The following is a 27,273-nucleotide window of genomic DNA, read 5'->3' as shown; positions in this document are numbered from 1 at the left end:
TCTACAAAGGTGATATGGATTGGGAATCATTTTTGACAAGAAAAGATGGTTAAAAATCAAATTTGGAGTCCGTATTAGACATATACTGATTTTGGCCGAATTTCAAGAATATATATGGATAAGGACATCTCAATTAAATCCTAAATGCATCTAAACATGATCATGGCCAAAGGGAGACTTCTACAGATAATGAAGGAGAATTTCAAGGGATTGCAACAAGCAGAAAGATTGAAAATAGGTTTAGATACATTCCTTGACGTCAACATTCATTCTTGGCCGAAATTGAAGAGATAAATAAGAAATTATTCATTTAAATTTGGCAAAAATATAGTCTCCCTTTAAATTTGGCAAAAATATAGTCTTCCAGATGACATGAGGTAGTTAGTCGGCAGTCCCGTCTACTACCTGTGGCTAGTTGGCAGTCCCATCTAACCACCGCCTCCTATTCCGGTTGACAGTCCCTTCCGACGCGTCATTTGGGTGGCAGTCCCACCCAGATGGCATGAGATGCCTAGGAAGCAATCCTTCCTAGTCATCAAATGAGTTTCTTGGAAAAAGGATTAAGTTGGAAATAATATGGAATCTCACTGCATGTTGGTTTTGTTGAAAAGAGAAATGGGGAATTTCATATTTTCTTTCAGTTTTGTCCACTCACTCTAATGGATTTTATATGTTTTCCCCTGGGCCCTTCGTTTTCAAATGCCCAGATTTCAGATTGGCCGAGATCGCGTCCAGGCACTAGAGACTTTGGAATCAGCGCTTCCGTTTTGTCCGTAGGTTATTACTTAACCTACCTTGTATGATATCGGCTTAGTTATTAGTGTTGCTCTGATAACCCTTTTTAATTTGGTGGATGTTTTTGTTCGAATTGATGTTTATTACGGAGGTTGTGATGGGATTTGAACTTTCTGAAGGTAACATATATGCTTGGAATGTAAATATGGTTTTGTGTTTTTGATTAGGAGGTAAATATTAATCATATCCAGGTTTGTGAACTATTTGGGTAACCCATATTAGGGGAGGTTCTGCCGATTTTTCGGTAGGATTTCACCTAATGTGGGCCCCGCAAGCTCGTATCCAGGTTTCGGGGTGATTCTTGGGTCGGGTCCTGTCAGTTTGTATCAGAGCACTAGGTTATTAGATTATGTGGCCGATATCTTGTTACAGTCTTCTTACATACTTGATTGTATTCAATACTTTCCGAGTGATGGCCCGACTGCAGCGGTTCCTCATCATATACTCTTCAGTGCTGAAGTACATATCAAGTGTGTAAGATAAATTGTTGTTGGTGTAAATACTTTGGTGTAACTAAATCATGAGAATTCAGGTGGAATGAGACGCGGACGCAGATCTCGTGCTAGTAGTGACCCTTTACCCGCTGGTGAAGGTGATGATGAGCAGGTCCCTTGTGGGTTGCTACGGACCGTGGAGCAGTTGTTTGAGCATTTTGCAGCGGCACTCCCCAATCCTAGTACTGACTATATTGTGGAGCGTGCCAGACGCCATGGGGCGTATACTTTTTCCAGTGCTCCTACGGAGTCCGTAGCAGGAGACTGGATTACTTGTATGGATAGAATATTTGAATCCTTGGGTTGTCCAGCTGCTAGGAGCGTTCCTTTGGCTATTGATCTCTTAGACAGGCATGCATGGCTGTGGTGGCAAGGTACCAGGAATATGGATTTTGACCCAACTACCATGACTTGGGAAGAGTTCAAGGCGGAGTTCTCGAATCGGTACTATAATCAGGCCTCTCAGCATCTTCTCCGATTTGATTTCATGCAGTTGAAGCAGACTGAAGAGATGATTGTGTTGCAGTATGAGGAGCATTTCATTGCTTTATCTCGATTTGCCCCTGAGTTGGTGCCGATAGAAAAGTTGAAGGTTGATCAGTTTATTAATGGTCTTCTACCTATTTATCGAGATTGGTTGGCGCCTCACGATTACCCGACTTTTAAATTAGCTGTGGAGGCTGCTATGAGGTGTGAGGCTAGATATCTAGACGGTTTCCGACCTTTGGAGAGTGGCGGTCCCAGTCAGGGGCCATCCAAGAGAATTGCATCTAGTTCGGGTTCTGCATTGTCATCAGGCAGTAGACTGAGCAGTTCAGATTCTAGCTCTCGTCAGCGCTTCAGGGGACCCTTCAGGAGGCCTAGGCAGACAGGTAGGAGGCAGTCCAGGGGTGGCACTGCTAGTTCCAGTGGAGGCTGTGGTAACCAGTTGATTCAGAGAGACTATCCCCAGTGAGCTACTTGTGGTAGACACCATGCGGGCCCATGCCAGGAAGGTGTGGGGACTTGTTACCAGTGTGGCCAGTTGGGACACTATAAGAGAGAATGCCCTCAGTTGACCCAGGGAGTCCTCACTACGTCTAATCAGAGTGTGGGTCAGATCCCCGTGGGTGCTGCTAGTACAGGTTCTCATGGCAGTTTGTCAGGCAGGAGCAGCACTCAGCCGGGTCGTGGACAGAGAGGGCATCTAGTGACCCAGGCCTGTCTTCATGCTATGACCCAGCAGGAGGGTCGCACTGCACCGAACGTCATTATGGGTATGTTAATTGTTGTCGTCCAACCAGCTTTCATTTTGATTGATCCTGGAGCCTCTCACTCCTTTATGTCTAGGAGGTTTTCTTTCTTTGCTAATGTGCCCCCATCTCTCCTACTTGGAGAATGGCATGTTGTTCTACCATCAGGGGAAAGACATAGAATTGAATGGGTATATCGTTTTTGTGGAGTGTTTGTAGAAGGAGTTTGCTTAGAGGCAGATTTGATTCCCTTTGAGTTAGTACAGTTTGATATAATCCTGGGGATGGATTTCCTTCGGATGCATCATGCCTTGGTGGATTGTTTTTGTAGTATGGTGTTGTTTCGGAGTCCGGGTAAGCCAATTGTCACCTTTTATGGTGAACGGGAGGTTCTCCCATCTTACATAATCTCAGCTTTAACTGCTAAGAAGATGATGAGTAAGGTTGCCAAGCTTATTTGGCACATGTGGTGAATTCAGATGCCGAAGTTATGGATCTTAGCCAAATTCCGATTGTTGGTAATTATCTAGATTTATTTCCAGATGAATTGCCTGGTTTGCCCCCGGTGCGAGAGATAGACTTTACCATTGATTTACTTCCAGGTACAACACCCATCTCTCAAGCACCTTATAGAATGGCACCGGCGGAACTGAAGGAGTTGTATATACAGTTGCAGGAGTTAACAGATAAAGGGTTTATACGACCTAGTGTATCTCTTTGGGGTGCACTTGTGTTGTTTGTGAAAAAAAAGGATGGTACTTCAAGGCTTTGTATTGATTACCGGAAACTAAACAGGGTGACTATAAGGAATAAATATCCTTTACCCCGCATTGATGATTTGTTTGACCAGTTGAGGGGTGCTAAAGTTTTCTCAAAGATTGATTTGAGGTCTGGTTGTCATCAGTTACGGATTAAAGAGGAGGATGTAGCCAAAACTGCTTTTCGATCACGTTATGGTCATTATGAGTTCCTTGTTATGCCTTTTGGGTTGACAAATGCACCCGCTGCTTTTATGGATCTCATGAACAGGGTGTTTCGCCCGTATCTTGACCGCTTTGTGATTGTGTTCATTGAGGACATTTTCGGTTTATTCTAAAGAGAGAGGAGTTACATGCTGAGCATTTGAGTATTGTGTTGGAGACTTTGAGGATAAATCAATTGTATGCTGAATTTAGTAAGTGTGAGTTTTGGTTTGACCTTGTGACAACGAAGATGGATGGAATTGATTGAAGACTATAATTGTACCATAGAGTACCACCCCGGTAAGGCGAATGTGGTGGTGGATGCACTCAGTAGGAACCCCTCTGTGACTTTGTCATATTTAGGGGTCATTTGGGTACCACTATTGTCTGAATTGAGGTCTACTGGGGTTGAGTTATCGGTTGATGAGGATGTTGCCATGGTGGCTAGTTTCCATGTGAGACCAGTGTTCATTGATAAGTGTGTGAGGCACAATCTCTTGACCCAAGAATTGAGGGGATTAAAGAAGGTGTTTGTGGCGGTTGGCAACCTGAATTCTCTATTCGAAGAGATGGAACTTTAATGTTTGGAAAGAGACTTTGTGTTCCTACTTAAACAGGAAATACTTAATGAAGCTCATAGTTCCGTGTATGCTCTACAACCTGGTGGTATAAAAATGTATCGTACTCTTAAGGAATACTATTGGTGGCCAAACATGAAAAGAGAAATTGCAGCCTTTGTGAGTAGATGCCTTGTATGCCAGCAAGTGAAAGCAGAAAGACAGAAGCCGTCGGGTTTGTTACAACCTTTGCCAATTCCGAAATGGAAATGGAAACATTTCACCATGGACTTTATGTATAAGTTACCTCGCACCCTGGTGGGTAATGATGGTATTGGGTGATTGTGGATCGACCCACCAAATCAGCTCATTTCCTGGCGGTTTAAGAAACTTTTAGTGTAGATAAACTGACAAGACTATGTGTGGATGAGATTGTGAGGCTTCATGGTGTGCCCGAGTCCATTGTTTCCGAATGCGATGCCCACTACACATCAAAGTTTTGGAGGAAGGTTCACAAATGTTTGGGAACAAAATTACAATTTAGCACTGCTTTCCATCCTCAAACTAATAGACAATCTGAGCGGACTATACAGACTTTGGAAGACATGTTGAGGGCTTGTTCTCTACAATTTAAGGGAAGTTGGGATAAGCACCTGGCTTTGATGGAGTTTGCATATAACAACAGTTATCACTCGAGTATTGGTATGGCTCCCTACAAAGCTTTATATGGGAAACAGTGTAGGACCCCATTATGTTGGGATGAAGTGGGAGAAAGACAACTTATTGGTCCTGAGATTATTGAAATCACAACAGATAAAATTAAGGTGATTAGAGAGAGGCTCAAGACGGCTCAAGTAAACAGAAGAGCTACGCTAATAACCGAAGGAAGCATCTTGAATTTCAAGTTGGTGATTGGGTATTTTTGAAGTTATCCCCTTAGAGGGGTGTGGTAAGGTTTGGTAAACGTGGAAAACTAAGTCTAAGGTATATTGGTCTCTTTGAAATTGTGGAACGAGTTGGTCTTGTTGCTTATCGCTTGGCTTGACCCCCACATCTATCCAGGTTACATGATGTCTTCCATGTATCCATGCTTCGCAAGTACATAGCCGATCCTTCACGTGTTACCAGTTCAACCTATTACACGTAGAGAAGATTTAAGATATGAAGAAGAACCAGTACAAATCCTTATTTGTCGTGAGCGGGCACTCCGAAGTAAGATACAATTTCAAGGACGAAATTTTATAAGGAGTGGAGATTGTAATACCCCGTACCTTAAAGTTTTTACTATTTACTTTTTACCGTTATTGACCAAGGAGTTGACTTTTTCCTCGTCCTTTGAGTTAAGAAAATTGTTTGAGAATGTCGTAGAATACGTAAAATCGAGTTCGTGGACACGAAGTTTGTTTAAATCAGAGTTTCTACGGAAAAGTTATGACCAAAAATGGAAATTTACTAACTTGGTTTTTATTTTAAAAATGTGAGTTCCTATTTGTGGAAAGGAGGAAACAAAACAGAAAACGAGGAGAGAGAAATCGGGAAACCCGATTCCAGCCCCCCCCCCCCCCTTCCTTCTTCCTTCTTCCTTCTCTTTCTCTTTTCTGCAAACCGGAACCCTTTTTCCGGTGAAACCACCGCCACCGGCCATTAGAGGATATTCTCTTCCTCCTCTTGCATCTAAGGTAAGATTTCTGACTTGGGTAGCTTTGGTTTTTGAGATTTGAAGAAGAAATTTCCTGAAATGGGAAAAATTGGTTTTTTCTTTGATCTTCGGTTTCCGGCGATTTCCGGCTGGATTCTTTGGGGGTTTTGGTTGTTGGGGAAGTGCTGAACGTGTTCCTAACCTTGTTGCAGCTCGTTTTGATCGGTGGAGGAAGATTTGAAGGTGCTTGAGACTGTGAACAGTACCGTGAACAGTAACTTCGAATTCTTGGGTTCTTGTTTGATTTTTCTAGATATTTCTACTTGAATTTGGTTGTTGTTGCAGGCATAGGAACTGTTAGTTTTAATCTATGAATTTTGTGTTAGATTTAAGGTTGTTGGATAATGAGTTTCCTTGGAGTTTTGATGTTGGTTGTGGTTCGAAGGAGGTTAATATTTTAATCTTGGGTTGAGAACTTGTTGACATGTTTTTAGTGTTGAGTTGAGATTGTTGAGAGGTTGGAGAAGTAAATTGGGTTTCGAATGTCAAAAGAGAAATTGGAATTTTGGAAGAAAATGTTTTGTTGTAACCTTGTTGGCTATTTGTTGGTGGAAAAATTGGAGAATGGATTTGGAAATTTTGAAAGGGATCAAAGGAAGTTAAGAGAGAATTTGAAGAACTTGAAAGGGAGAATTTATTCTTTATTTATTGGTTAAAATTGTAGTTAAGATATTGAAATTAATTGTTTGAGAAGTTACAAGAGACTTTTGAAGGCTAAAATTAGAAGTTGTTGAGAATGTTAGGATTTCCGTTGTCGGATGTTAAATATCCAAATTGGAAAGATTAGAAATTTGTAGAGGAATTGTTGAGTCACGAATTACTTAAATTTTTCAAGGGAATGAGTTTTGATCTTGAGATTGTTTCCTCTTTATGGTTAATTTTATCATGCCCAATTATTACAGGACGTACTGAGCCCTCGAGCGAGGAGGACACGGGCAGGCAGCAGGATTAGCTGCGGGACTCACTAGTGAGTGGACTTTTATTTTGTTTAAATAATGCATGCAGCATGGAAATAAGTTTCAGTTGGTTTATTATTTGACAAAATGTGACTCTGTGGAAAGTAAAGGATTTAAAAAGAAAGCAGTTGACAAGGAGGCCAGTTTTGGCGCATGCGTATCTTACCTAGTTGGCAGTCCCTTCTAGGTAATAGTCTGGTCGGCAGTCCGATCCAGACTACAGCCGGTTGACAGTCCCATCCGATGCGTCATCTGGTTGTCAGTCCTTTCCAAATGACATGAGGTAGTTAGTCGGCAGTCCCGTCTACTACTTGTGGCTAGTTGGCAGTCCCATCTAACCACCGCCTCCTATTCCGGCTGGCAGTCCCTTCCGATGCGTCATTTGGGTGGCAGTCCCTCCCAGATGGCATGAGATGCCTAGGAAGCAGTCCTTCCTAGTCATCAAATGAGTTTCTTGGAAAAAGGATTGAGTTGGAAATAATATGGAATCTCGCTGCATGTTGGTTTTGTTGAAAAGAGAAATGGGGAAGCATTCCATTAATTGTTTCAGATTTTCTTTCAGTTTTGTCCACTCACTCTAATGGATTTTATATGTTTTCCCCTGGGCCCTTCGTTTTCATATGCCCAGATTTCAGATTGGTCGAGATCGCGTCCAGGCACTAGAGACTTTGGAATCAGCGCTTCCGTTTTGTCCGTAGGTTATTACTTAACCTACCTTGTATGATATCGGCTTAGTTATTAGTGTTGCTCTGATAACCCTTTTTAATTTGGTGGATGTTTTTGTTCGAATTGATGTTTATTACGGAGGTTGTGATGGGATTTGAACTTTCCGAAGGTAACATATATGCTTGGAATGTAAATATGGTTTTGTGTTTTTGATTAGGAGGTAAATATTAATCATATCCAGGTTTGTGAACTATTTTGGTAGCCCATATTAGGGGAGGTTCTGCCGATTTTTCGGTAGGATTTCACCTAATGTGGGCCCCGCAGGCTAGTGTCCAAGTTTCGGGGTGATTCTTGGGTCGGGTCCTGTCAAGGAACCAGTAGCATTCTTTAGTGAAAAGCTTAGTGAAGCTCGACAGAAGTGGAGTACTTATGACCAAGAATTTTATGCAGTGTTCCGGGCATTGAGGCAATGGGAGCACTACCTGATTCAGAGGGAGTTTGTACTGTTCACTGATCATCAGGCCTTGAAGTACCTTAATAGCCAAAAAACTGTGAATAAGATGCATGCGAGGTGGGTGAGTTTTCTGCAGAAATTCCCTTTTGTGATTCAGCATAAATCTGGTATTCTTAACCGGGTTGCAGATGCTTTGAGTAGGAGGGCTTCCTTGCTGGTCAATTTAGCTCAGGAGATTGTGGGGTTTGATCTCTTGAAGGAGTTGTATGAGGAAGATGTTGATTTCAAGGAGATTTGGGCCAAGTGCAGCAGCAATAATGCAGTTGCAGATTTTTATGAGAATGAAGGATATTTATTCAAGGGCAACCGACTATGTATCCCTAGTTCTCATTGAGGGAGAAACTGATAAGAGATTTTCATGGAGGGGGATTGAGTGGACACTTGGGCCGAGACAAAACTATTGCTAGCCTTGAGGAGAGGTATTTCTGGCCACCGTTGAAGAAGGATGCAGGAACTATCGTGAGAAAGTGCTACACCTGCCAGGTTTCTAAGGGTCAGTCCCAAAACACAGGTCTTTATCTACCTTTACCTGTTCCTGACAATATTTGGCAGGATCTTGCTATGGATTTTGTGTTGGGATTACCCCGTACCCAACGGGGTGTGGATTCAGTGTTTGTGGTAGTTGACAGGTTCTCTAAGATGGCGCATTTCATTGCATGTAAGAAGACTGCTGATGCTTCTCATATAGCCAAACTGTTCTTTAGGGAGGTGGTTCGTTTGCATGGAGTTCCCAAATCTATTACTTCTGACAGAGACACAAAGTTTCTTAGCCATTTCTGGATTACCTTATGGAGGATGTTTGGGACAATTTTGAACCGTAGCAGCATAGCTCATCCTCAAATTGATGGGCAGACGGAGGTTACTAATAGAACTTTGGGTAACATGGTCCGACGTGTTTGTGGAGATCGACCCAAACAATGGGATTATGCTTTGCCACAGGTGGAGTTTGCTTATAACAGTGCTATGCATAGTGCAACAGGAAAGTCACCATTCTCCTTAGTTTATACTGCTGTTCCTCGACATGTGGTTGATCTGGTGAAGCTTCCTAAGGTTCCTGGTGCTAGTGTTGCTGCTGAGGGCATGGCTAGAGATGTGCAGGCTGTTCGAGACAAAGTTAAGGACAAGCTGGAAGCAACTAATGCTAACTATAAAGCTGCAGCTGATAAACATCGCAGAGTAAAAGTGTTCCAAGAGGGTGATGACGTGATGGTGTTTCTGAGGAAAGAGAGATTTCCTGTTGGTACCTATAACAAGCTGAAGTCCAGAAAATATGGTCCTTTTAAGGTGCTGCGGAAGATCAACGACAATGCTTATGTTGTTGCCCTTCCTGATTCCATGGGTATTTCTAACACCTTTAATGTGGCTGACCTGCATGAGTTTCGTGAAGATGAGGTTCTTTATCCAGATGAGAACTCGGGGTCGAGTTCTTCGGAGGTGGAGGAGACTGATGCAGAACGGATGGCAGCCCAATTTGAAGAACAGTTAGATCGTGCTAAAGGAGGAAAATGAAAAATGACTAGTAGACAGGAAACAGCTCGGTGTCCGATTGGGACGTAAACAAGACTCATTGCTTTGCCATGAGCTGTAGCATTTTTCGGGCTTTCGGGGTCGTTTAGGGCTTCAAAACTGCATTTTTCTATTTTTCCCGTTTTGGTTTTCCTAGTTATTTTTTTGGTTGTTTTCGTTTTACCCATGGGTTTTAGGGTTTCATTGTTAGTCGCCCTAGGGTTACTTTTCTCTTATTTGCGGCTGCAGAACCTATCTTTCAACTTTTATCAATCAAATAGAGAATTTTCTCTTTTATCTCTGATGGATTCCAGAACCCTTTTGTTAGGTTTATTGCTGGTAAACCTAGTTATCAGTCCGACTGCGTCAGTTTTGTGTTGGAATACTAAAATTATCTTGTGTACTAGTATATCTCGTGATATTCAATTATTCATGACCTACATCTTCTAAACCGAGGTATGGTAGGATGCCTCTGTGGGAGGAACTATCTAGGTCCCAATTCTTATTTGGGGTGTTGGATTGCCTCTCGAACTCACAGAATTATTATCTTTTACTAAAACTACAAGAGACTAAAAAATCTGCCTCATCTAAAGATGTTTTATGTTATATTTTAAAATTAATGGTGGTTGTATTTTAAATTTAATTTTGTTTTTAGGTTCGTGCAGGTGCTCAACCTGGACATAAGTTAGTTATAAAGAAAGCTAACGGAATCAGGCTAACCTTAAACCTCAAATCCTATATGTTACTTTGTTTTAAGCATTGCTTTTGTTTTTGGTGCCACATGATGTCTTGTAGTATATACACATTTTATGGAGCAATGATTATGCACATGATAGCCTTGGAAAAATCAATGTTAAGTTGTTAACTCATACTGTCTCTCTCTGTTCCTTTGCTCTTAGATTATCGTAATCCCAAAAGTAATCTAAAAAATTAATAGGTACTAGCTTTTAGGTTTGTGTGAATAACTGTTCACCTTTCTCACCCCTTCTTCTATCTTTACAAGGATTACTTCTCACACAACGAGCCATATCATGAAGCTTTGTGAATTCTGATACACACCTTTGAAATTTAATGCAAAACCTTAGACCCTAAAGAAAGTATATGTAATTAAATGTAGAGAGACTTACAAGGGCATGTCTGACTTCACCAAAGTTGTGAAGTGTGTGAGTTCCATGCATATTTTGCCATCTAGCGCCTCTTCTAACTCTTCTCCAAAGATTGTTCTCAACTGTTTTCTGGTTTGGTCGTCAAACAAAATCCCTTTTTTTCATTGTCTATTATTTGCCTGACTCTATGCCTAGAAAGAAAATAGAACAGGGTTAGTGATGAATTTTAACTTTTATATTATTTAGAATTTTTCACTTGATAAATTCTTTTTTTACCTGTTTTGCTTAATCCATTTCTGAGAAGGCCTGTTGGGTCTTTTGTCATTCCAAGACATGATGAGATGCTGCACCACAAAAAATCATAGTTAGTCTGAGACACTATTGTATTCTTGTAATTCCAAGACATGATGAGAAGCTGCACCACAAAAAATGATTGTTAATTAGTTTGAAACACTATTGTATTCTAACAAGATAAAATTAACATGCTCTTTGCTGTCGCAGCTGATGTGAGACTGTTATATGGAATTTAGCCAATGTTTGGTGGTTTGTGAGTTTTCAGTCGTATTAGGACCTGTTAGTTACTCTGTTGTTTGGATGTTAGCCATTTTGGGGCGTTACATGAACCAACTTTTATGTTCACCATCGGACTCTTCTTCTAGCCAGTGTATAATTTTTATCTGCGTCCACTTAGGGAAAAAAAAAAAAGTATTACATACATTTTTAGTATAGACTGTACAATTTAACTCACCTTTCATCAACGATGGAACCGATCCAACCAATTTGCCAACGAACAAGAGCGTGGAGGCAACGAGAACTTTCATGGAAGCAACACCAGTCAATTTGAAGCTCAGCCTCATTATGCGTACGGGTCATAAGCATTTTCCTTCATATTTTCATCAAGTAAAATTTTGGTAGCTACTACCTTCATCACCCCACCAGAGTCATCCAAGCCATAAACTGCAACTCAGAAGTATCAGTGATCTCTTGCATTCGTATTGAAACATACTTGCCAAATTCCAATGAAATAATCCCAAATGACCGGAGTATAATAAAGAAATTAGTTTGCTTTCTGTTTTTTGTTGACAGAAAAATGTGATATACATAAGAATTTGTCTGTAGAGCATTTCAGAGTAAATAACTCTGCACAAACAGATTCCTTCATCTCTAACCATAAGTGTACATGTTACACTAGTATATTTGCACAGAGTCATCATCAGAATAATCCCTCAAATTGTCCTTAGAGTCATCCATTTTTCTATGTAGGCCACACACTCTTCTTCAGTAAGACGAGGAAATTGTCTAGTCTTGTGGCTCAATTAATTATCATTGTGACACTCACCATTGAAGTGAGATCTCTAAATAGCTTCGAATGGTTCAATCCAGTGTTAAAGTTGCAGAATCATGAACTTTAAAAAGAAGAAGAAGAAGAAGAAGAAGAAGAAGAAGAAGAAGAAAAATAACGATGTTCAACTGCAGTCATCATCCATTGTTGCAAAATCTTGCACATGGAGAATTTGAGAAATACTATGAAAACATAAAAGTAGCTAAAGCACACCTTCGCATCAAATCAAGGAAAAGTATCCAAACACATCATGAACATATTCCACAACACTAAACTTCATGGATATATGCATTTAGCAGAAACTAGCAGGAACAAATAATGACCTAGATATTGAATTGAAAAATGTAAAATGATGTCCAAGACTGTAAATACTTTATCATCTGACCTTTGAGTGCCACTGTGTGGGAGGATAACACAAATAAATCAATGATCACAATCATAGGACATTCCCAGACCTGTAGAAGGGGTTGCCTGAATAAGATACAAACATTGAGTCTAACCAAGTATACTTAAGTAGAGTAAAAATATGAGAAAACAAAACTATCACATTAATTTGCAAAACATACCATCATTGCAATTAGAAACATCTTGAAATTAATAAGTAGTGCCAGCAGAAGGTCTTTGTACCTATTTCAGAGTGCACAGAATCATATTATATTTACAGTAAAACGTTGTGTTATGTACGAATGGATACAAAACAAAGCCTTATCACAGCATTAAGGGCAGGCTAGAAGAATATTTGTTATGATTCTTTTAAGCCATGACGCTGAGTGATGATAACCCATTGTCCTTACATGTTCTATATTACTTTCCATTCAATAAACTATATGTCTTTTTAGACTTTCCTTTTAAACCATATCGACTTAAGCCTGACCAAATTCTCAATATTTTCCACTGATCGCAAACGATCCTAGAACCAATTATCCAGTTCAGACTTCTACCTTATCGAATGATGCATGCTTTCTGAACTAGTTTCCAAAAAGACAGTTGATAAAAGAACGCCACAATTTCAATTCATCCTGAGAAGAATTAATAGGAAACATTACCCGAGTGATCTAGGGAATGTGCTGAAAAGAGCCCTCGTAGCAAGCAGAAAGGTAGATAGACACATGAAACTTCCGAATACAACATCCATCAGCATCTGAAATGAAACATTTTCGAGTTAGAAAACTAAAACACATGAACTGCCAATAAAAATACAAACAGTTTGAAATCTCCAAAGCAACGAAGTGAAGCTCATGGACAAACCTCATTTTTCCTCCACCCTTTCCAGTAAGAGACTCCTATATCAAATCAATCAGAATAATCTGGAATCTGGCAGCGACCAACAAAACAAAACAACGAAAAACAAAAAAGTTTCATCCTTTGATGAATTTCAAAAACAAAAAGGAAAGAATTAACCAAGATAAGAACTTACTATGGGCTCGGACTCTACTACTAGTCATCTGCAACATCCTTGCAATTACCCTGGTTCGATGAATACAAAGTCGTTCTGCCTATACATGAACAGGAACAAACAAAACAAACCAACCCCTGCTTGGATTTGATATATAGTTGGCTTGTCTATTGGACCAAGTCCTATTGTATTGGTGCCTAGTGATGATATGGTCTGAACTCGTCTTTGGCACATGAAAAACATATTGTGTCATACTCAACGCGGTCCTAACTGTTAAGTAAAAGCAGTTTGCTAAGAAGATATAAACAAATTGACGATTTTCATCAAACAAAACAAACCAACGTGTAATGTAAAACTAATTGGTTTTTACTTTCTACTAGAACTATACTGTTCGAAGTTTTAACCTAAAGGTGAATGCACCTCCAGACCAAAAAAAAAAGAAAAACGAAAAAAGAAGAAGAAGAAGAAGAAGAATGGATGATATGTACCAATTAGAAATTGATATGACGACTCATCTCAGACTCCTTCGACAGGAAGGTCTTGACTACTTGTAAACCACGTCTCGAAACCCTATTGAACATCTCCATTCTCCAATCACAAATTTTTACACAAAATTGGAAAAAGTGTTTAGATTCCTCTTTCTAAAACTTTTTTTTGAGAATGATTCCTCTCTCTAAAACTGAACTTGCTAAAGAAGTTTAATCGCAACAGACAAATTAAAATGACACGTGGTCGGGTCTTCCAGACCTGTATGACATGCCGGGTTTACTTGAACTTCAAGAATCACTCTACTCCTCTGCTTTTCAGAGCTCACATCGAGAGAAAGGAAAGACACACACCCGATCTCTCTCTCTCTATCACAGTCGATCTCTCTATCTCCCTCTGGATCGCTTTTCTCTTATCTATAGATTTGGCTCAGTAAACGTCTGGAAGTCATGGAACTTCTGGAAGGGGTGGGTTACGATTCTCTGCCTGACGGGTTTCTAGACTTTCTGTGGCAACCCGAAATTGTGAGAGAAAGCCAGGGGTCAGGCCCTTAAGAACAGCTACTCTCCTTTAGTATATAGTAAGTGACGACTCATCTCAGACTCCTTCGAGAGGAAGGTCTTGACTACTTGTAAACCACGTCTCGAAACCCTATTGAACATCTCCATTCTCCAATCACAAATTTTTACATAAAATTGGAAAAAGTGTTTAGATTCCTCTCTCAAAAACTGAACTTGCTAAAGAAGTTTAATCGCAACAGACAAATTAAAATGACACGTAGTCGGGTCTTCCAGAGTCCAGACTATGACATGCCGGCTTTACTTGAACTTCAAGAAACAAGACCATAAACACAACTTCACTCTTCACTCTACTCCTCTGCTTTTCAGAGCTCACATCGAGAGAAAGGAAAGATCACGACCAAACATTTTGAATTTTACATTATTCTCTTGGAAATATAAACCTATCTATAAATAAGCATTAAAAGATTTACAATAACACTCTATCATGTTCCTAAATAAAACTTTTATCCCACTGGATCTAGAATGTTCCCAACAAAATTATCTCCAATTTTTTTGGCCAATGTTCATGAATGTTCCAGGTGTTTTTTCTCAGTAACAAACCTGGGAAAGATAAAGCAGATTCCCTTAAACGCGTTATTAGTCGTCAGTGGTATGATCTCACTCATGATGCAGCCCATAGATTCCATTAAACTGAACTTGCTTGGAAACTCAGCGCTTCCAAAACCACTTAAGACATTATAAATACAACCTCGCTCTTTCCCCGGCACTTCAAAATCAGCTATACTTAAAAACTGAGAGCAGAAAAACAACACTGATCAAGGTGAAAGAGATGAGCTGCGACCATTTACCAGTGCCACCGGAATACCGATGCCGTCCCACCAAAACGGAGCTGCTGTGTGACCACTTGGCGAAGAAGAATTGGTGCAAGGACTCCCAAATCATGTCGATCATCCCTGATATCGATCTGTGCAAGCACGAGCCTCGCGAGCTACCAGGTAATCCATCACCGGAACCAGAGCACCATCAATTTCAATTATCATCAATGATCCAGTCATGTTTATTGTGTTGCTTCTTTGCAGGACTGGCGTTCACAAGGCAGGAAAATCTGGGAAGGAAACTTTACTTCGATTTCTTCTTTTGGTTTACAAGGGCAGAGTCTTGGTATAGTCAGGGCAAGTGGTACTTCTTCGCACCGCGTGAATACAAGTACCCTAACAGCACTCGCTCCAACAGGACTACAGGGGAAGGGTCCTGGAAGGTCACAGGCAAGGACCGTGACATCAAGGCCCCGGGCTCCGAAGCTGTGATTGGGAGGAAGAGGATCTTGACCTTCCAAAAACGTGGAGTGCCGAAATCCCACAAGACCGGCTATGTTATTCATGAGTATTATCACATTCAGCCCCATTCTGACCCTCCTAAGCAGATAGGGGACTTTGTTGTCTGTTGCTTGAAGTACAAGCCTGTCTCTGATCATGATGAGGATGCTCCATTCTGCAATCGAGGTAGCGGTAGCTGCAGTATGGTTTCCAATGTTGCAAATCAGGCTGAAGAAAATTTGGCGTCCAATGAGCAGTTTAATGGCACTGATGATGAAGCTGAAACTGGTGGCGGTTGGATTACTGAAGCAGAACAACACCTGGCATATAAGAGAGATGGTCTTCGGACTGCCATTGGAAATCAGAATGAATTCCAAGGCTCGCAGACTGATCCTTGTAATCTTTGGACCTCTGTTGAAGGTCAAGCTGATAGAAGCAATTCGTCTCATATGATTGAAGAGGTCTGAACAGACTTTCATTTTGATTTATGCTATGAAATTTTCAATATGAAGCACAAGAACTCTATTGGAAATGTTAACTGACACTTTCTTGTTTGTGATCAAACAGCGACTAGATGATCCAGAAAATATGGATTCATTCTTTCATCCACCTGTGCCCCCTCAACTGCATCAGCTACATCAGTCACCGATGTATACCACCAATGTCCAGAATGATGAATGCCGTAAGAGGAAATATCCATTTGAAGATAATGACTCTTCTCTTACGAAGAAGAACAATATTTCAACCAATGATGGTGATGAACTAGTCAGCAACACCACTGCTAATTCTGAAAACCAAGCTGCAGATGTGATCCTAGAGGTGAGAATATGCATGCTCTTTTAACACTTATTTGAACTTCTAAACATGCAGCAGCACAAGAGTGTGTCCAAACTCAACTCTTTCTTTCTGTAATTGTTAACTCTTTCTTTCTTTGATTCTCTATTTCTCTTTTGGTTTTGTTATTGTGATGTGTTCAGTGAATTAAGGGTTTAGTATATGTTATGTGTTTATGTGTGTCATCAATGAAAAGATTTTCAATTGCTGGTTATTGCATAATATAATAGAGATTCCTGCTTATTAACCATGGCATTGCCTCAAATTTATGCAGGGTGATTCTGTTATCTGTCGCTTGAAGAATAAATCAGATAAGAAGGATTCTCTGGTAAGTGATGAAGGGGAACCGGACAGCGCAGGTGTGTCTAACTGGAAAATTCAAGCGGTAAGAACGAACATGATCTCTGTCTTGATATGGAGCACCAGAAGTACATCAACATTAAGATCTTGCTTCCTTATAATTCTGAATTTTGATTTTATACTCAGGCACACAAAAATGATGAACCACTTTTACATCAACCTCAGCGTCTGGATGACTGCTGCTCCTCTGTAGTGCGGTCACCGGCATCCCCAGAGCTGGAAGCAGTTCTGCAATTAGCCAATGGCACTAATGATGATTGTAATAAGTTACAATCACCATGTGGAGATAATACTTCTTGTCTAGAAGACAAGAATGAAGTTTCAACCTGTGATGAAGATGTGACTATGGATGGTGTGTTTCCACAGGTGAGAATGAATGTGCATTTTGTAGTTAAACGTTTCGACTATGAATCCCAAGAACTATAGCAAAACTTAAGTCGCAAGTCACAAATATAAACAGAAATTGCTGATTCTTATGTTACAAGAATATCTTTCTAACCACTGATGATATGATGAACTTGTCAACTACATTATGTCCAAGTTATAAAATGAAATTGTAGCAGATGATATGTGAAATCGCATCCTCTTTGAATATCTTCTTATACAAACTTGTCATGCGCATAAAATGTATGAAACTATGAACTAATGCTCGCTTTTTGTGATTGTTAATTCAGCTATGTGACTTACCAGAAGTAAATCTTGATTCATTTTTGCGTCCAATTCAGCCACAAGATTACCGCCCCTCCATACTGCAGTCATCAATATACACAAAGCTGGGAAACGTTCCAGATGCCAATCTCTGTTTTAGTGAATGCAAGAATTGGCAATTTGCATTTAAGAAAAAAATTTCAACTAATGAAGTTGACATACCGGTTAGACATATCATGTCTAATTTTGAAAATAAAGCTACAGATTCTAGGATTCTAGAGGTGAGAATGGAATGCTATATGAAATTAATCTCAACCAAGTGTGTTCAAGTTTCAAACTAAATGCTTGTTTGTTTATGATTCTTAATCCAGGTGCATCGTCAAACCAAAGAAAATATGGAATCAGCGTTTCATCCATTGCAGCTAGAAGATTCAGCTCTGCAGTCGATGATGTACACAAAACATGGAGATGCTCTACATAATATTGAATGCAATGAGTTGCAATCTTACTGTTCTGATCAAATAGCTCAAACTCCCTCCATAGACTCCAACCTACCGAACTCATTGGGAAGGGTCTACCATGGGTATGGTGGAGTAAGCAGCTATGATACGAAAACTGAAGTCGCTCATGGATGGGAACAACATACATCTGCATTAGCTATTGGAAACCCTCCAATGTAGCTAATGAACTATAAGAGGTCTGATATTATCCTGCAAGGGTACAATAATCTTCCAAGTAATATGATCTTTTCTAGCGTATTGATGGTTTGCTCTCCCCACTCAGATTGTTCAGTAGAATGGTCCCAGACCTCATGAAGAGGAATGTCACTAAATTAGTAGCTAGTTGGGTTATTGTTGAAGTAGTAGTTACAGTTAATGAAATGTGATAGCTGGTTGGTTGATGGAGTAGTAGTTACAAATGTGTATAATTGTTGTTGTTTAGAACCTTGTAAGTAATTTATCAAGCTTAATGAAATCTTGTGTATCATTTCCTCCCATTTTTCATTTGCGGACTCAATAGTAAAGACAATAATTCACTATAAGACTGAGTTAGGGGATTTGGGTATTTCATGGCTACTAATACAGAAATAATAATAATAATAATAAAACAATCTAAGGTGTTGGGTTTCCAGCCCATGAGTCTTTCCTAAGACAATTGTCTTAGAGTATGAGAATTCTTTACCCAGTAGGTTTTGGATTCCTACTGATGAATGGAGTTCCAATGAGGAAAGAAAATCCTTATTGATGTAGGATTACCTGTAATCCTTGTTGATTACAGAGAAGGAGAAGGCATAATTGCCTACCACCAATAGGAATAGGTTTCCTAATTGGTGAAGAAAGTTGATATCCTTATGGCTATATAAGGAGTGGTTCTGCTCTAGGTTTTTCATCACAAAGACAGAGAGCAAAGTGTATTCCATTCTCGGAGTTAGAGAGTGAGAGAGGGCAAAGAAGGGAGAGATAGGAAGAGAAGAAAGAGTCCTTGTTTTCTTATTCTTTCCGGTTGTACCCATTATAAATTTAGTGGAAGATTGTTTTCTGCCCAGTGGACGTAGGCAAAAGTTTTGCTGAACCACCTTAAATCTGTGTTCTTGTGCTCGTATCTTTGTGGTTGTTTCTCTTGGTGTGCTGTGTTTATTTGTGTTTTTCAACTTCACATATTGACCGATTCTCAACAAGTGGTATCAGAGCCAGGTTCGTCTGGGAAATTCAAGGTTTGAATCGGTAGGTTCGGTGTTGTCAGAATGGAAGGAACAAATAGCACAATGATCAAACTCATTCACACGAATTGGGTGACGTGGACGCCAAGAATGAAGGAAAGTTGGGAAACTTTCATAGTGACCATAAGTAATTCTGCATCTGATGGTGTACTGTGTATGGATACCGTTAAGGATAACATGCTTAACGAAGAAACAAGAAAGAAAGCTGTGGGCATAGACAATGGACATGGAGGGTTCTATGTCATAGAGGGTCAAGATAAGAATTCAGGTCAAAGATTTTGTGGCGATACGGGCCACATGAAGCGGACGTGTCGAAAGTGGAAACAGGACAAAAAGAAAGGCGACTACCAAAACGATGGAGATGATGGCATTAAGGCTACTATCTCGGGGGAGCTTCTTACTGTTCAAGAATGTCTATATGTTGGTGACAAGGGTCACGGTTGATTTGTGGATACCAGTGCAAGTTGTCATGTTACTTCCAACTTGGAGCTTTTTTCTACATACGAAGCACGCGACTTTGGGATGTTAAAGATGGGCAATACAAGCTACTCCAAGATTTCAGGAATGGGAGATATCTGCATCGAGACTAATCTTGGTTACCAAATGACATTGAAGGATGTGAGGCACATTTCTGATTTGCATGTCAACATATTGTCTTCAAGTGCTCTTGATAGACAAGGTTTCCACCAATATTTTGGTGATGGAAAGTGGACGCTTACAAACGGATCGTTGGATGTTGCTAAAGGAGAACTTTGTCATTCCTTGTACAAGACACATAGCTTGGTATGCAGAGATGACTTGAGTGCAATGGGTGATACTTCTTCACACATATGGCGCCACAGCGAAGGCCATATAAGGAAGAAAGGTGATCTGGAAAAGAAGTCCCTAATTTCCTTTTCCAATGATGAGTTTTCTGACCAGGAAGAAGATGGTCAAGAGTTGTTCCACAAGGAGGGACATGGTGATGGGTTATTCGATCAGGGGGAGCCTGATCAGGGGGAGCTACATGCTCCAAACATGAAGTTCTGCATCAAGTCAGCTCGGGTGGACTCCCAGTAATGGAGTCACGCTGGTATTCCTCCCTCATGGTCTGGAGGGGGAGATTGTTGGGTTTCCAGCCCATGAGTCTTTCCTAAGACAATTGTCTTAGAGTATGAGAATTCTTTACCCAGTAGGTTTTGGATTCCTACTGATGAATGGAGTTCCAATGAGGAAAAAAAATCCTTATTGATGTAGGATTACCTGTAATCCTTGTTGATTACAGAGAAGGAGAAGGCATAATTGCCTACCACCAATAGGAATAGGTTTCCTAATTGGTGAAGAAAGTTGATATCCTTATGGCTATATAAGGAGGGGTTCTGCTCTAGGTTTTTCATCACAAAGACAGAGAGCAAAAGTGTATTCCATTCTCGGAGTTAGAGAGTGAGAGAGGGCAAAGAAGGGAGAGATAGGAAGAGAAGAGAGAGTCCTTGTTTTCTTATTCTTTCCGGTTGTACCCATTATAAATATAGTGGAAGATTGTTTTCTGCCCGGTGGACGTAGACAAAAGTTTTGCTGAACCACCTTAAATCTGTGTTCTTTTGCTCGTATTTTTGTGGTTGTTTCTCTTGGTGTGCTGTGTTTATTTGTGTTTTTTGACTTCACATGTTGACCGATTCTCAACATAAGGGACATGGAACTTCTTAATGGCCATCTACTCAAGGAAGCTTAAAACCAATACATAAACTGAATGTTGAATATTTTGTCCCCAAAATAAAAAAAATAAAAAAAATGAAAGCTGATTGGATTGATTTAACCAACATAAGCAGATAAATTCTACCAAACATCTTACATGTTCACAACAATTTACATTCCCACTAAGGTGAGACTCTAGAATATTCCCAACAAAAATTTCTCCCATCTATTCGGGAAAAAAAAAAAAATCTCCAATTATTTTAGCCAATGTTCCTGAATGTTCCCAGTCTCAAATTGATAAACAAGCAACTAAAGAAAGGCCAGCAAGGCACCAAACGCTGAACTTCCAAGAGCAGGTAACGATAAATCAGATTCCCTTAAATAGACAAAGAAAATGTAAAAACTAAAAACTAACGGCTGATTGGTCGTCACTCCTTGCTGGTGGGATCAGATTTCCACTCATGATGCAAGTCATTCCATACAGTTGAACTTGCTCCCGAAGCACAGGACATTCAGTTCAAAGCACTAGACTTGACTCTCTGTATGTACAACCTCACTCTTTCCTCTGCCCTTCAGAGCACCAAAAAAAAAAAAAGCACCGATCAAAATCAGCTATTCAGAGTGAAAGAGATGAGCTGCGGCGGCTTCACAGTTCCACCGGGATATGGATTCCATCCCACCGACGAGAAGCTGCTTAGTGACTTGGAGGAGAAGAATCGGTGCAAGGACTCCGAGATCACCACCATCATCCCTGAAATCGATGTGTGCAAGCACGAGCCTCACGAGTTACCAGGTAAACCATCTCCGGAACATTATTTTTAAAATGAATTGAGCTGATTTAATTTTTTTGCCTGATAGTTGTCATTATTTGAAATGAATTATTGACGTTATTTTTCATTCCCCATGAGTTGTGCTTGTAAACTTAGGGGTTCTCTGGTTGTCCAGCTAATTTCAAATCCTCAAATGTTATTAATTAAGTACTATAGAGTATAGATTCCTAGGTCTGGAGCTTGTGATGTTGTTTTATGAGATTGTGATATGAAGTTATTAGTGTTGAGATTGGTGTTCATTCTCATGCAAAAAGAAGTGATGACACACAAGTATTAATGTGGCAATTATGTTTGATGATTGACATAGTTGGTGAAGAAAACATTGTTGCATGTTTCATGTAGTGCATATGTGGATGGGTAAATAGGTAAGGTAAGATAATGTGAATGTATTAATTGTTATAGGCTATTAACGGTGGTAGCATGTTGAATGAAGGCTAGCTTAATTGGTCTTTGTTTGCTGCTCCATGTTATTCACAAGAAGGGAAACTTGCCACCCTTGCTATTGGTATGCCTATAGATATGTAGCAAGGTTGATGTATTAAAGCATGCAAGTAAGCATCAGGGAAGCAATAGAAATAGCTTGTGGATTGTGCATGAGAGTGAGTGAAAAATGTACTAAGAGGGAAAGGGAAATTCTCTTAGGTGAGATATTGTGTTCTTAGGTAATCTATGAGAGAGGGTGTACATGTGTTTTGGGATTTGGGTTATGAGATTTAACTCATGTATCTTGTACTAGTTTTATTCTCATAGTGAAAGAGCAAATATCTTGAGTGGACGTAGGCTAGGCAGGAAATTTGCCGAATCACTTAAATCTCATGTCAATTGTATTTCATCCTTGTTTGTTTATTCTGCTTTATTGTGGTATTGTTGCGGATGTGTCTAATCCTGAATCTTGGTTCGTTCGTGGGGTTAAAATCCCAACAATTAGCAATTTGAAGCAGTTACTGACTAACTGGAACCCTTGCTAGTATCTTGAACATGTGAGGTTTAGGTATTGTTGAGTTCCTGGTCATTACAATGGGGGAGAGAGAGAGAGGGATGGAATTAAGATACTGATGATGCAAAGCCAATTTTTTATCTTTGTTTAGGTAAAAGTACAGTTATCTATTACTGATCTGGACGAACAGTCATGTGTATTGTGTTGCAATTTTGCAGAACTGGCATTCACAAGGGCGCAAAATCTGGGCAGGAAGTTTTTCTCTTATTTCTTCTTCTGGTTTGCATGGGCAGAGTCTTGGGACAGTCAGGGCAAGTGGTACTTCTTCACTCCGCGTGAATACAAGTACCCTAACAGCAGACGCTCCAACAGGACTACAGGGGAAGGGTTCTGGAAGATCACAGGCAAGGACAGAGACATCAAGGCCCTTCGCTCCAAAGCTGTGATTGGGAGAAAGAGGACCTTGACCTTCTACAAACGTGGAGTGCCGAAATCCCAGAAGACTCGCTGGGTCATTCATGAGTATTATCTCATTCAGGCACATTCTGATCCTCCTACGCAGATAGGGGACTTTGTAGTCTGTTGCTTGAAGTATAAGTCAGACAACTCTGATCATGATAAGGATGCCCCATTATGCGATCGAGGTAGCAGCAGCAGCAGTATGGCCTCCAATGTTGAAAATCAAGCTGAAGAAAATTGGGCATCCATTAAGCAGGTTAACGTTGTTCCAATTCCCAATGGAAATGATGATGAAGCTGAAACTGGTGGTGGTACGATTACAGAAGAAGAGGAATACCTGGCTTTAAAGGAGCTGGAAGATGCTCTTCAAATTCCCATTGGCAATCCTCATGACTTCCAAGGCATGCAAACTGATCCTTGTCATATAGATGAGAATGATCTTTCAACCTCTGTTGAAGGCCGACCTGATAAAAGCAAGTCATCTGATATGATTGAAGAGGTCGAAACAAACTTGCATTAGGATTTCTTCTATAAAATTTTCAATATAGAGCAGAAAAAGTATATTGAAAATGTTACCTCACGCTTTCTTGTTTGTGATCAAACAGCTACTAGATGACCCACAAAATCTGGATTTACTCTTTCATCCGCCTGCGCCACCTCAACTGCATCAGCTACATCAGTCACCCATGTATACCACCAATGTCCATAATGATGAATGTCGTAAAAGGACATATCCATTTGAGGATAGTGACCATTCTCTTACAAAGAAGAACAATATTTCAACCAATGATGATGACGAATTAGTTAGCAATACCGCATCTAGTTCTGAAAATAAAGCTGCGAATATGATTCCAGAGGTGAGAATAAGCATGCTCTTTTAACACGTCTATTTGAACTTCTAAATATGCTGCAGCAAAAGAAGTATATCCAAACTTAACTCTTTCTTTCTGTAATTGTTAATTCAGGGATATCCTCAACCAGGAGCAAATCTAGGATCAGAATTTGAATCATTTCTGCCAAAGGATTACGATTATACACTACCATCAATAAACGGAGGACCGGGAGATTTTCCCCATGACAATAATTTTATTGAGTGGGATGATTTACCATCCTTATACGAAGGTATGGACTCTTCTCCCGTAAAGTTCTCACATACAGTTATTGATGGTGGTAGAAGAGTAACCAATGACGGAAACACCGAAGTAGTAGATGGATCAATAAACGATTATTCTGCATTAGCCATTGGAGCAACGCTCCAGAGTAGCTAATCAACCTTTATTTATAGGAGAATATCAAAAGGACGCCTCAGTAATAATGTGTCTCTAACTCACATTATTACAGTCAGTGATATTCTCCTACAAATGATTCAAAGATCTCCAAGTTATATGGAATGCTCAGCTGTGTTGATTGGCATACAATCACAACTTTTCTGCATTTCTTGTACTGGAGGCTTTGTAAACTTCTTGATCGTTTTGGCATTCAATTACAACTCAGAACAGCAGCAATTATTTTGTACCTGTTTTTCTTTTCTTTTTCTTTTGGGAGCGGGGGAGGCATTGCTGGTGTCACAGCATCCCCCAGTGAAGTTTTGGTTGAAAGAGAGACCGGCGAATCCATATGGTTCAAATGCCATCCGAAAGTCTACCCTTCTCTGAATGTGACAAGTGCAGGCATATAGAGATGTCTTTTCTCATAAGTGGTTCCTTGGAGGTGGAGCTTCCTCTGTCAACATTACTACCTATATTCATTCCTCATATCTTGTCAATAGAAGTACCAATATTCCTTCCTCTGATCAAACATCGTGTCAACCTAAGTATCGATATTTGTTCCTCATATCCATAGTTTTCAAATGTCCTAAAATCAAAGGACATACCTATCCACATCCATTTCTTCAGATCCCCAGTAGTGAATCCTCAGGACCAGCAATAGTCGTTCCTCAGACAATTAGCCTGCAATTAGTATGTCCTTAAGATCAAAGGACATATTCAAAACATCAATATCATCCTATCCAGTCATGTAGTCAAACATGGGAGGTGCTCCTAGAAGAATCCGACTGCAGAGCAGTATCACAAGACAAGGTGAGATAATCAATCCAAAAACACTATTTCTCACAGTAAATAAAATCTTACACTAAAGCTTTGGAGCTATTAGCTACATTCCTTAACTAAATATGAAATCTGTTTATAGGTCAGTGAAGCTGCAGAGGCATTATATTGCTGTTCATCTTGCCCAGGAGAAACTGAAAGTCCTGGAAGCAGACAACAATTTGAAGCTGGCAGCAATTTAAAGGATTCTTTCATTTTCCAGGATGCATCTCCTTTCAATCCGCAAAGCATATCTTTCAGACCAGAGTCATAGTTCTAGCCTAAAAGACCACTATGGGCAACGCAACTATTGCATAGTCAGTAATCTGGAAGCAGAGTTTCATAGGACCTGCTGCTACACGGTTGCTGGAGTCTCAAAGACATTAGTAATAATCAGACAGCAGTATTCTGTATGGTTACACTCATTTCCAAGATGTATGAATACAATTAAAGGTCATAGAGATGCCTTCAGACTAGGTCCGAACACCTCATGCCTAAAACCAAATATTGTATCACTCATCATATCTCGTTTGTATTACACTATTACCCTAATATTCTTGTAGATATTGTGCATTATGAAGCTTTAATGTTTATTGGAATTGCGTGCATTTTCTTCCCAGTTTCTGTTTGAACTCACAATGTATGCGTGCCTTTAATTCTTAGGAAGGAAGAAAACTAAACATCATGAACATTATATTACACAACACTAAACTAGTTGGATATATGAATTTAGCAGATATTGAAATTGAAGACTGTAAAATGATGTCCAAGACTGTTGATACTTATATAATCTAACCTTTGAGTTCCACAGCATGGGAGGATCATACAAATAAATCAATGATCAAAATCAGAGAAGAACATTTCCAAACCTGACTTCCACAATAAACCCTGCAAATTGTATAAACAAAATCGAAATTACTCAAAAACCCAGAAACAAAAATCTGTTCTACAAAACTATAAACAATGAGTAAAAAGGAAAACTGATTTCAGAACCTGAAAGGCGGGAGCTTGGGAGTCAAATGGGCATAAAGCTTTCTTCTTGTGCAGAATCAAATCAATCAGAATAATTTGGCAGTGGCCAACAATATTTAAAAACAAAAAAAACAAGTATCAAACTTCGTTGAATTGTGAAAACGAAAATGAAGAAGAAACCAAGATAGAAGCTTACTATGGGTGCGATTCACAGAAATTGAAAAGAGTTAAACCCAAGTCTCTAGGCCTATTGATTTTCCCATTCCTTTTTCTGACTAAAGTTTACCTTTATGGCTTTGTCCTACATTATTGGGTTATTGCATACAGATGAGCAAGGAATTTTCGTAATAATGAGCAGATCTTCTCTCTAGACTCTAGGACACTGGCGTGTCACGTGATAATGTGATAATGTCCGCTTACTAATTTTATTTTGAAAATGATGATTCGTCTGCTATTAATAACTCATTATTTATATTTTTTTTGAAATAGTAGTTGAATGCATTAGATTAACAGTTAAAGACTATCTTCTCAAAAAAAAAAAAAAAATTAAAGACTAAAGTTTACAAAGTTTACATAAGCCATCCGGCAAGAAAATCCGAACTACCTATCTAAATCAAAGCAAACTCTTAAAAATCTCTTGGACGCTCACAATTAAGCGAGTCTATACAATAATAGAACAAACCTCGCCTCCTACGGAAAGGAAATCATTCAACTAGTCCTACCTTGCCAATCACTCAATTGTGGTACAAACTAAAAAGTAGAAACGTCATAGAAGACTCATAGAAGCTTGTTCAAACTCACACAGGCTCATACCCAAAAGAAATAAAATTAATAAATAACTAGCTCCTTCCCTTTCGAGTTGGAGCTCATACCAGCAGTTGCCATCTTCAAACTATCCTTCTGAATTGGTAGATTTCTTCACCTTCACAGTCTCATAAGGCGCTTGTACATACATGTACATTTGCAAACATAATTAGCTATAATGGGCCACGCCCATTGTACCGCCGAAGGTACTAATTCCAACTAAAGGAATGACGCGCAGACACAGCGCCAGGCAGGCTACAGCCTCAGCGTCGGACCATCTCCAGATCACCGTCGACGCGCCGCCACGCGCCACGCCAAGATGGCATCAGAGGCTTCTGAAACTGGGAACTGAAGCATATCAGTCCCACATCGAAAACAAAGAGAAGATCAACCTCTTCCTCAC

The 27,273-nt window shown here is 39.8% G+C and overlaps 2 protein-coding genes and 2 long non-coding RNA genes across 4 annotated transcripts; 3 read left to right on the top strand and 1 right to left on the bottom strand.

Moving 5' to 3' along the window:
* Positions 1–10,128: 10,128 nt before the first annotated feature.
* On the bottom strand, positions 10,129–14,244 carry LOC112181658. Its single transcript, XR_005805012.1, has 9 exons — positions 13,714–14,244; positions 13,247–13,495; positions 13,078–13,143; positions 12,876–12,970; positions 12,396–12,456; positions 12,215–12,284; positions 11,236–11,444; positions 10,764–10,831; positions 10,129–10,678 (listed from the first exon to the last, which is right to left on the bottom strand). It is a non-coding gene; the product is annotated as an uncharacterized LOC112181658 (long non-coding RNA).
* Positions 14,245–14,811: 567 nt separating this feature from the next.
* On the top strand, positions 14,812–18,380 carry LOC112163855. Its single transcript, XM_040514025.1, has 7 exons — positions 14,812–15,227; positions 15,312–16,009; positions 16,116–16,367; positions 16,657–16,767; positions 16,869–17,108; positions 17,417–17,671; positions 17,762–18,380. The coding sequence occupies exons 1-7, from the start codon at positions 15,062–15,064 to the stop codon at positions 18,068–18,070; spliced, it is 2,031 nt and encodes a 676-aa protein (XP_040369959.1). The 5' UTR covers positions 14,812–15,061; the 3' UTR covers positions 18,071–18,380.
* Positions 18,381–21,250: 2,870 nt separating this feature from the next.
* On the top strand, positions 21,251–24,402 carry LOC112181946 (NAC domain-containing protein JA2). Its single transcript, XM_024320351.2, has 4 exons — positions 21,251–21,577; positions 22,770–23,509; positions 23,616–23,867; positions 23,976–24,402. The coding sequence occupies exons 1-4, from the start codon at positions 21,328–21,330 to the stop codon at positions 24,276–24,278; spliced, it is 1,545 nt and encodes a 514-aa protein (XP_024176119.1). The 5' UTR covers positions 21,251–21,327; the 3' UTR covers positions 24,279–24,402.
* A 15-nt stretch (positions 24,403–24,417) lies between these two features.
* Positions 24,418–25,688, top strand: LOC121050936. The gene is made up of 2 exons (XR_005804435.1): positions 24,418–25,088; positions 25,198–25,688. It is a non-coding gene; the product is annotated as an uncharacterized LOC121050936 (long non-coding RNA).
* Positions 25,689–27,273: the final 1,585 nt, after the last annotated feature.

The sequence above is a fragment of the Rosa chinensis genome, chromosome 1, assembly GCF_002994745.2.
Source record: "Rosa chinensis cultivar Old Blush chromosome 1, RchiOBHm-V2, whole genome shotgun sequence".
In the NCBI taxonomy this organism is placed as follows: Eukaryota; Viridiplantae; Streptophyta; class Magnoliopsida; order Rosales; family Rosaceae; genus Rosa; species Rosa chinensis.
Note: the sequence above shows the minus strand (reverse complement) of the source record. Positions and strands in the feature narration are given on the sequence as shown.

What these genes read in the sequence shown, in the direction of transcription:
- LOC112181946 (XM_024320351.2), top strand. Translation starts at nt 21,328, where the DNA reads ATGTACAACCTCACTCTTTCCTCTGCCCTTCAGAGCACCAAAAAAAAA. An exon ending in CATCTGATATGATTGAAGAG is followed by an intron (nt 23,510 to 23,615) that starts GTCGAAACAAAC and finishes GTGATCAAACAG; the next exon opens with CTACTAGATGACCCACAAAA. An exon ending in CTGCGAATATGATTCCAGAG is followed by an intron (nt 23,868 to 23,975) that starts GTGAGAATAAGC and finishes TTGTTAATTCAG; the next exon opens with GGATATCCTCAACCAGGAGC.
- LOC112163855 (XM_040514025.1), top strand. Translation starts at nt 15,062, where the DNA reads ATGAGCTGCGACCATTTACCAGTGCCACCGGAATACCGATGCCGTCCC. An exon ending in CTGCAGATGTGATCCTAGAG is followed by an intron (nt 16,368 to 16,656) that starts GTGAGAATATGC and finishes AAATTTATGCAG; the next exon opens with GGTGATTCTGTTATCTGTCG. An exon ending in TGGATGGTGTGTTTCCACAG is followed by an intron (nt 17,109 to 17,416) that starts GTGAGAATGAAT and finishes TTGTTAATTCAG; the next exon opens with CTATGTGACTTACCAGAAGT.